Raw genomic sequence first — 10,475 nt, 5'->3', positions numbered from 1 at the left:
GGGGGGGGGGGGATACTGCTTGTCTTTAAAAATAAATGCAAGGATGTTTATTTCAGATTGAAACAAGACTTGCAAGCACTGTTGTTATATTTCATAATATGGTGCAAAGTTATAGTCGTAGTATGGTGTAAAGTTCGTAGTTGATTTTCTATTTTATTTTATTTTTTAACCATATGGGCAACTGGGCAACTGCCCATTGTTTAATTAAAACAATAAGTTTGCATCTGTTGTGAGATGATTTTAGCAGTTTTGCAGATTTTTATTCTACTTAATGAAGAATAGTATGACTTAAAATCGTTCATCAAACAGGAAGGAGGACTTATTATCCCTCCTCTTACTACAAAGTACAGTGAATGTGGTACTTTGCCATAACTATGACTATATTTATGGCATCAGAGAAAGCTGAGCTTAACTTATCCACAGAAAGTAAAATGGCATCAGCATGAAAAGAAGGACTGTTAATTTTGAAATTAATCCAGTTTCTGATGTTTGACCAAACACTTTGTATTGACATGAAAAAAAAAAAATTGCTTGAGGGATTCATCTTCTGATTTACAAAAGGCACGCAAATTAACCTCAAATTTAAATCTTCTTTGCAGAAACATGGCTACAGGATATATCTTATTTATTATTTTAAAACGATTCTCCTTCATTTTAGGAGATTTAGGCCATTTGACAAATTTAGAATGAGCGGAAATCATTCTGGTTTTATGATTTATATTGGGAGATTTCTTGAAGGAATCTATTATACTCGGTAAATCCTTTGTCACAAACATTCATTGATAATCTTATTTCATTTGAAGTCAACTAAGTTACAGATATTTAATTTTAATTTGGGCATCAAATCGTCACCTTTGAATTTATAATATTTTAATTAATTGAATCAGCTGTTGGTCAGGTTACTTCTCGTTGTGCCATTAGCTCTAAAATAGTTACTGAATCAAGTGTTTACTTCCATTCATCCGCGGGGGTAGCAGCCTAAGTAGGGAGGTCCAGACTTCCCTCTCCCCAGCCACTTGGACCAGCTCCTCCAGGGGAACCCCAAGGCCTTCCCAGTGTTTACGTATGTAGGTAAAACTAGATGTTAAACAACTGTTAAAATACACCAGAATGCAGGAAATGGCATCTAATTATTCAAAATTTTCTGGGGGAGGACCCCCAGACACCCCCATCAGTGTGTCCCTCCACACACATTATAAATGCTCTGACACCAGTGGCCAACATGTTACTAAACAAGTACACATATGGTGTCATGTGGTGTTCAAAGTGTATTCAACTTAATTCAGTCTTGATGGTTTGTGTCAATGAGCATTTGGAGTTTTATACATAAAAATACAATTGATAGTTAGACTTTTAAGTATATTTACTGTATATCATGGTAATTTATTCTGTATTTTGCCAGATTATAGTGATTCTGGGGTTGTGATGATGGGGCCCTTGAAGATTGTTGCCCAGGGCACAGCGAAGTGTTAATCTGGCCCTGTGTGGCAAAGGGTAATTTTTAGTGCTATTCGTAAAATGTGGACACCCCCCATATGTTTGTTTTATTGTATGGTTTTATAATGAATAGTTTGATATTTAGTCTGTACTCTGTACTAAAACTTTGAGATATCCAAAACCTCAATGTTACACTTTGCATGTAGTGGCACTTTTACGCCACCAGTGGGCATCACTTGTGGTGAGTTGAATGTTTGTGAGTGTGCACAGAGATGAGGGAAGAAGAAAACAAACCAGTGTGGAAGCTGTGTGCCTTGTGGTGAGGCAATAAAACCACCTGAAAAGCACCAGATGTCCTCCTTCTTCTTAGAAAGTGCAACATACAGACAAAAAAATACAACAATATAAAAGCAATTAAAAAAAAAAGTTTTATTAAAAAAAATAAAATGAAAGTGCCATATGAATCAAGGTAAAATTCTAAAAACAAGAACACATTTACTTTGAATTTTCTAGTGACATTGTCAAATGTTTAAAATTTCTTAAAGAAATTAAGGTGGACAGCTTCAGATGTTGTTGCAAGGTGTTCCAGGTTACAGGAAGAAAAGACCTTGTTGCCAAGTTCAGTCCACGCTGAGGGAACGCTGCAGGTAATGAAGGCCTGAGAGTGCACGCTGTAGCTGCACTGACAGCATGACGTGTGGGAGGAGATATAAGAACGCAGCAGAACAAGGAGGGATTTATAGATGAAAATGAACCAGTGTGAGAGCCTACATGTAGATAATGATGACCAGCTGACGAAAGAGTACAGAGTGCAGTAATGGGTAGGGTATTTACAACCTGTTATGAACCTTGGTGCGTCATGGTAGACAGTACCCAACATCTGCAAGGAGCTGGCAGGAGCATCCATGTAAATAATGTCACTCTAATCAGTGGCCGGTATAGGAAAATTGCAGCAACAAGGTGTTTCCTGGCAATCGGAGTTAAACGAGATCTATTTCTGAAAAAGAAACCCTTTTTCAATTTCAGCTTCTTTCAAAATGTTTTCAATATGTGGCTTAAAGGAGAGATGTACATCAATTAAAATTCCCAAGTATTTGTAAGAATCGTGATACATGGATGACATAGAACTGTTGGCACCAACTTTCTATTTGAAAACAACATTCCTTTGGTTTTATCAGCTTAACTTAGATTTAAATCACTTATTATTGATTGATTTTATTGTTTTTAGTTAAACCTTTTCCAACAATGACAGCAATAAGAGAAGTAAAACCATTGCGTATGTAGTCGTGAACCCAGATTTCATTCTGTAATGATTCAAATGTAATTCAGCAGCTGCAACCACCAGAGGTCCCCATTCACCACTGAAAATAGTTCACATTCGTCACAAATCCAGACCAACTCTGCACACAGCTGGAATGCCATAATCTCAGAACAGAGAGAGTGGTATCAGTTTTATGTCAAGTTATTTTAGTTTTCACATTTAGAAAACACCTGACACAGGCTGCTAATTGGTGAGGGAAGTAGTCATGTTGTTGTTGTTGTTTTTTCAAGGTAAAGTCATGTAAGCACTACCAGTAAAGACTGGTAATGTTTAAAACTCACAGCAGAAATTTCCCCAAAAGGTTCTGAAATAATACATTAAAACATTTCACTTGAAGGAGAATGATACTGATAGCTTACAATGATGTAACTCAACCATGCTTCAATTATATATAATTATATACAATAATATTTTAATATTAAGAAAACTACTATTGAATAATTGGCTTATAACAAGCTCAAAGCACAAAGCTCCAAATGGTAAGATCAGCACTGTTACAACCAAACATACATTCCTTTCTCTGGAACACATTCATTGGATCACAAACGTGAGAATGCTGCCCCTGGATTGGCAATGAGTCTTTACCTCCAACAGAGGTGTTAAAGTATCTGGAAGTCTTGTACATGAGTTATGGAGAGTGAGATGAATCAACGGATCAGAAACCAGAAAGAGCTTCATCTTTTGGCTCAGCTCTTGATTTTTCAGTTAATCTGAATTCTAACCCTCATCTATTGTTATGAGGCATGTTTCATGACTGAAAGAACATAGGGTGGCCAGGTTCAGCCGTAGAGATAAGGTGAGGAGCTCCATCATCCGGGGAGCTAGGAGTAGAGCCACTGCTGCTTTTCATTGAGAGGAGTCCATTGAGGTGATTCGGGCATCTGATCAGGTACCTTGGTTTGGAGATTTCCCTTTGGAAGGAGCCCCAGAGGCAGACTCAGAACTCGCTGGAGGGGTTATATATCCACTTTGGCATGGGAGTGCCTTGGGATCCTTTAGAAGGAGCTGGAGAGTGTCAGTGGGGCCAGGGATGTCTGTGTTTATCTTCCCTGCTACTTCCACAAGCTGACCATTGATAAGCATTAGAAGATCAATGGAGAGTGATTAAATTAAAATTTGAGTTTACTCTATGACATTTTCACACATGTCTGTTCCTGCAAAAGATGTAAGCACCAACATGTTTAATACTGTTCCAGTTTAATGGAGAAAATAAAAATATTTGGACAAAGAGATAAAAGGAAAAACCAGATAGCACCATGAGAGAAATAGAGCCAGCGCAGGATCCAGGTACAGGTTTGCAAATCTGTAATCATTGACTTTTTTTTTTTTTTTAGTTAGAATCTACATAATGCATCAAACTCTTTTTTTTTATTATTACAGACAAATGTGTCGGAATAAAGAAGAGATGTTTTGTACAGGTTGTTTCTTGACTTGCTGTCATGGCAATGTGGCCTTCATAAAAATAAAACATTATTTTAGTCAGCTGTGGTTTAATGTCAGCTCTGGAAAAACACAGAAAAATTATTTAGAACAGAAAACCCAAGAACATAATAATAATAAATACACATTACCAGTATGCATAAAGTGCATCAAAGTGTTTAAATATAAAAACCCAACAGACCTTTCCCTTAGAATATCATTTATTGTTCATTTTACATCAGTTTGTCCTTGGACAAACTGCCTCCAATCAATTCAAAGTTTTTGGATACATTTATGACCATGAACACATTTCACACTGCTACAGACTGACAGAACTGCCATATCAAATGTTAAGATATCTATTTACTGTCATGCTGAGTGTTTTTTAATCAGTAGTAATCACTTACTGATGCTGTTACTGCTGCTAGTGTGGCTTCTGGCACAATAATGGAGTTTATAGGTCCCTGTGGGAAAATAGCATTCCATAGTATCTTTTGTCTATGGTAAAAATTTGGACTGTAATTTACAGTTAAATGAAACTGAGCCTTACACTGTCTGGTCCAGCTCAAATAGGAAGAAGGTGTAACATGTTAATCCTTATAGAAAAAAATTGTATGCATTGATTCGTTAACCAATTCCCATAGCACAATTGTACTTGTATTAGTTGTGCAGTTACTGGAGATAGTTAACGGATATGATCAAAGAGATCTTTATATATTTACAGTTTTGATACATCCTTTTGTTTTTGAGATCTAGTAATTTCAGCCTGTACCTAACAGTTTTTCATGATAACACTGAATATAAAAAAAAGACCTTCGCAAAGTGAAACGTCTGTACATGAATGCGTGGTGTGAGTTTCATTTATTTATTTTTTGTTTGTTTGTTTGTTTGTTTCTGTTTTTTTTTTTTTTTTACATAGCTGTAATGGTTAACTTTCATTTTCACATTGTCTCACTCTGTCTCTCACCATATGTTATGGCAACTCAGTTGTAGCTTTACTTTGGCAGTCAGTTCCAGTGGTCCAATGAAGACCTGCTTCCTCCCATGTCCGAACCATTGACCCGAACAAGATGTGGCATCCCAAAACTTGCATTCACTGCCATGCCCTTAGACGGGCCGTCTTATGCAGCATAGTTCCCTGTAAATAGTCTTTTACAGTCTATTGTTAGAGCTTTTGCTACTAACAATTGTTGTGCTAGTTTGTAGACTCCCATGTGTCTGTTTGGTCTGTTGAAGGCCATTTCACAGTTAAGTTCCAAGCAGCAGTCCTGTTCTAGGGTGTGGTGAAAAAAGCCAGTGGCTCTAAAGGGCCATTTGTGTTGATCCATTCATTTCATCCAGATATTGGACCAGTGGTTCCCAATACTCACACTACTTACACACCAAGGCTTTTCCATCTCCTTTAACTTTGTGCCATATTGAGTTATTTAATCTGAATCTCAAGCAAGTATCCCTCTGTATCCCTAAATATAGGAATCTCTACTAGACCTGACTATTTTTAGGACATGCAGCTAATAAGGCTATCTCAGCTATAAAATTGACTATTTGAAGTTTAAAATTCTTGCAGCATTGTTAGACAAAGTATACTCTAATGAAAGCTAGAAAGACAATGTCCATGATTGATGCTTGTAATATGACACTTGTGAGCCATGTGATACATACATTTAAGCTGGAGCATCTGAGTTAGCTGTATTAGCTACAATTGTAAGCCTCTTGATTTAGGGGCTGGATTGGACAAAATCTTGTAGATGTTGTTACCCTTCAGGACCCCGGGACAGTCGCTGATCTTGGACATCGGGCAATAAGCCGATTGTGGGAGAAGTTTGGATGTCCAAAGGAGATGCAGGTCAATGAGGAAAGAAGAAAAAGTATCCAGCCACTTCTTTGCTTTTTTTAAAGTAGTTAAGACATAAAATGTCACATGAACAAGCAAATGTGTCTTTTTGTGGAACAAATTATGTGGAGGATAGCTTTTCAATCTTGTTGTCATTTGCTCTCCATGGAGCCTTTCTTCTTTCTCTTTTCCCATCTTTCCTCAATCATCCTCAGGCTCCTCATGCTCCTTCACAGGCTGTTTTTGTCTGGTAACTCTGCCTCTGGACTGCGGGGAAAGTAGACGGTGGCTTTGTGCTCCTCATAGCGATCAATGTGCTTGAGATGTACCACCATGTGCAGAGCATAGGCTAAGACAAGGAGCAGGATTAAAGATGTCACCAAGCCCATCAGGATAGCTGGCGTCAAGAAAGTAGCACAGTCACTGGCCGACGCAAACTTGTCTGACTGCACATTGAAAGCTTGGATCTGGAAAAGCAAAGGGCAGGCGGAAAGATGAGATTAGGATGAGGCAAATAGGACAACTGGCTCTTACTTGGCTTACCAAGCACAGAGACACTGGACAGATGGACAGGTTGAGACATCCTAGCAGATGGCTAAATAGACAGCATAAAGACAAATTGGCAAACTGCCAAATAGACAGTAAACTAACTGACTGACTGTCAGCCAAACACATGAAGCACCAAAGGAAATAGCTGGCAGATATACAAGTGCATGCACACAAACAGCATAGGAATACGGGGAAAACAATACAGCAAAAAGTGAGCATGCTGACATTTTTACAAAAGTCACACAATAAAAGCTGTGCCTCTTGTGCAACAGTGTACCTGGAAATCTGTGAAAGTTATGTGCCAGTTAGCAGATGTGTCAGTGTGGGAGCTGGGCACTAGCAGGGTGTCATATTTGTGCAGGCTGCTGACGTGCTGGCAATGGTAGGATGAGGTGGCAGGAGCGTAGACCTCACTAGCGTTGAATGTAGCCTCCTGGGTCCAGTTGTACTGGATGTGAACACTGTCCAGTGTGAACCAGTTTTGACCCGCTGCTTCATAAAAAGTGTTGGACATCTGAAGCCTGGTGGAGGAGACAGTGCTTTTAGTTAATCTTTATAGGTGCGCTTTTTGGCTAAGTGTTGTAATTTGATCAAAGGAGAATTTGTGAGTAGATATTTTGAAAATGTTTGTCAGTAAAAGTCTTTGATTTAGACCTATTTACCTGATTACTAGGCTTCGCAAATCCTCCACATCACCAAACTTTAAGGAAAGCCTATGACAAAGAAAAGCCAACATATTAAATATTTACCACACTCTAAAATGGAAAATATGACACTTAGTATATTTGCATGTTGAACTAAGTGTTTCTTAATTTATTTGTAGTTAATTGTTTGACAAAAAAGGAGCAACTTGTCAATATTCTAAATGCATAAACTGTCTTGCGCACCAAATTTGTCCATCTTGCCATAATAAAAGCATTAAGACATTCCTTCAGCATAGCTGGTTTGTTAGGACTTACGTAGCTTTATCCTTGGTGCAGATGGAGCCTTTAGTGTCCACTGGTGAGTTGGGACTGAAGACCTTCTCCGTTAGATCTATGAACGTGTGGTTCCTGTAGCGGATTGCCAGGCGTTTTGCCTTGAACAAAATGCAAGGCTTCCCATTGTAAGACACACTGAGTGGGCCATAGGGTCCCATCAGAGACTGTAGAAGCTTCCTTTTACTGAGAGCCATCCCAGATTGGTGCCATTTAAAAGGCTGCAAATATATAAAGAAATGGAATTCAGTCAGAAAGAGGAAAGAAACTGCAATGAACATGCACCCAGTGTATGAGGTACAACAGTGTTGCATCCCTTGACTACAATCTAGAGGACATCTGGCTTTGTCTCATTCAGAGACTTCTCACTTTTCTGACTTGCTTATTCCTGTTCAGGGTCACAGGGAGCTGGTTTATGTATCCAGCAGGAAACATGACAATACAGAGACATGTGACACAGACACGCACCCACACACTCACACCCATCGCAAGTCAATTGAATGTTCGTGTTTTGAACTGAATAAGGTAACTGGAGTACCTGAAGAAAACCAATGCATACAAAGGGGTAGCATACAAACACCACACTGAAAGGCATGGGGGAGCTGACATTCAAACCGGAAACCTTGCAGTGAAGTAACAGTTAACCAGAGTACCACCAGTGGTCTGTGCATTCATGCAACTTGTGCAAAAGTGGGTAATGACAGCTGCCCACCAAAATCTGAATAAGTTCCACATGAATGATCCCAAATTCTAATGGTTTTTAAGTTAATGTACCTGAGAATACAGTGGTGATTTACTAGCAAACTGTGTTTATGGTATGGTGATACATGTCAATATTCTAGGGCATTCATTGATGTGTAGATTTCAGCGTATCATTGTCCTTCCTACTCGTTTTCTACTATATATCTAATAAGCGTGCTTAGTTAAACATCCCAGAGGCCTTCAATGATGTTCATGTTGTGTCATTTAATTTCCAAAACTATTTTGAAAAACAACCTGAGCTGACTTTTCAGCTCACCAGCTTGCGTGGTCATAAAATGTCAGCAGTTCAAAAAGTTCAGTGTTCCAGCCACCACTTGAAGCTCAAATATGGAAAGAGCAATATATGGAGAACATGAGCTTTCTGAATCTGCGTACAATGATGTGTAGTGGCTGAGATCAGAGTCAGAGTCAGAGAGTCAGAGATGATTTGATGCTTGAGTTTACATTAGATGGCAGAGAAAGAATGCCTACTGTAGTTTTTTTTTTTTTAAGTAATTTACTCAAAGTTTACTGTCACTAAATGGTATAAGGTTACCACAAAAAAGGGTTCAATCAAGTCATCTGGACAGTTTCTGGTATAAGGTTACATTACATGTTATGGTATACGCACAATCACTGTTTCAGTGTGACCTTTTTACAGTAGAACATATTTGAAGAACACTTACATTTTATGTTAACATTACAAGTACACAGTATGGTAGTTTAAAACACATTTGGGTGTATTTAAAACTGAAATAAAAGCCTGTAAACCATTCCAGAGGATTGGATTTAATTTTCAATCTCAGTGGTCCTGTGTGTGGGTGGTAATGATGTTTTTACCTCTGGTGAATATGAGACCAACATTATTCCTTCATCCAAGGTCATGCAGTGTGGCTGAGTGAGCATGCTCGGTTTTTGCTTGTGTGTTTCAGAGTGTGCGCATTTGAATGTGCTGGAGATAGGGAGGGAAGAATATTGAGGCTGTATACCTGCAGTATTCTCCTGAGGGGGTTTTCATCTTCAGGTGTCAAAAAGACTTCTTCGCTTTCTAAGCCGTACTCTCCGTCTTGACCTGAAAAATGCAAACACACCACTTTATCAGTGAAGCTATACGTGAAGCCAGTCACAATAGCATATTACAAATTTTGACAACATATTAGCGCAGTTCAGATGATTTCAAAGAACAAAGAGAACCTGCATGCACCTTACTACTCAGGCTCATATCTATTTCCAGTGGTTTGCGTCATCACACTGACTCATCAGCAGTTTTTTTTTTTAACTTCACAATAACAGTGTTTCAGTGTTTACATACAACTCATCTTGTTTCAGAAACATATGTTCCTATCATATAACTTAAACACATTTCAGTTGTTCTTGTTTTGTGACAAAGTGCACACATATAGCCAGATGACACTGAGGTGCTAAGATTTCAACTGAGTCAAATCTAAAAAATAATAATAAATGTGCTTATATTGCTTAATAACAAATATTTATGCAGGTTTAAGAAAAAAAAGGCAATGTTGCATCTTTCTAATACATCAATCTGATATAATTTGTGGTGGGTTGGACTGAATATGGCCTTTTGTCACAACAGATTTGTTACTTACTTGATGAAACTCTTGTGGCTTGATGGGGGTTCTCTTTGCTGTGGAAAAACACAAAACAGATGGTTTTATGGTCATAAGATGCAGTTAAATATTGAATTAATTTTAACTATAAAAAAGTCTGCACAGTGTGCACAGGAAGCTTTATTCTGCCTGGAAAGTTCAATGTGTACAGTTACTCAAAACATGCCAGGACCAAAATTGTATGTGAAATCTCACTGGAAGAATGATTAAGATTGAACTTCTGTTGTTGTTGGTGTTACACTCTCTAAGTATTTACTTCTTTTATTCATAAAATATTATACACAAAATTGCAAAGTGATGCAGAAGTCAGCATTACTTTCACTGGATGCAGACCTGCTAGGACATTACAAAATAAAATGAAAAAGCGTATTCAACTTATTTGTGTACTGCATTTGCCATTCAGCTAATGTTTAAATAATGCATATGTTTAGAGCATACTAAAATTTGTACATATTCTGCTGCAGTGTATCGGTTGTGTTTAAAAATGAACTTGTGTAGCAAGTTGAACAAACTGTAATGCAAAATCTCTGTTACTATGAATAAATAAAACTTACCAGTAATATTATTTA

The 10,475-nt window shown here is 38.0% G+C and overlaps 1 protein-coding gene across 1 annotated transcript; it reads right to left on the bottom strand.

Annotated features, from left to right (window-relative positions):
* Positions 1-5,045: 5,045 nt before the first annotated feature.
* On the bottom strand, positions 5,046-9,923 carry atp6ap1lb (ATPase H+ transporting accessory protein 1 like b; the record flags this gene model as incomplete). Its single annotated transcript, XM_037684118.1, is given in 6 exon segments — positions 5,046-6,478; positions 6,838-7,081; positions 7,223-7,273; positions 7,520-7,758; positions 9,268-9,350; positions 9,886-9,923. Coding segments are annotated over 6 exon segments (892 nt in total), but the record flags the coding sequence as incomplete, so codon positions are not given.
* Between the last annotated feature and the right edge of the window lie 552 nt (positions 9,924-10,475).

This window comes from Nematolebias whitei, chromosome 11 (assembly GCF_014905685.2).
Source record: "Nematolebias whitei isolate Nwh7 chromosome 11, NemWhi1, whole genome shotgun sequence".
In the NCBI taxonomy this organism is placed as follows: Eukaryota; Metazoa; Chordata; class Actinopteri; order Cyprinodontiformes; family Rivulidae; genus Nematolebias; species Nematolebias whitei.
The sequence above is the reverse complement of the archived record's forward strand: the minus strand, read 5'-3'. Positions and strand labels throughout refer to the sequence as shown.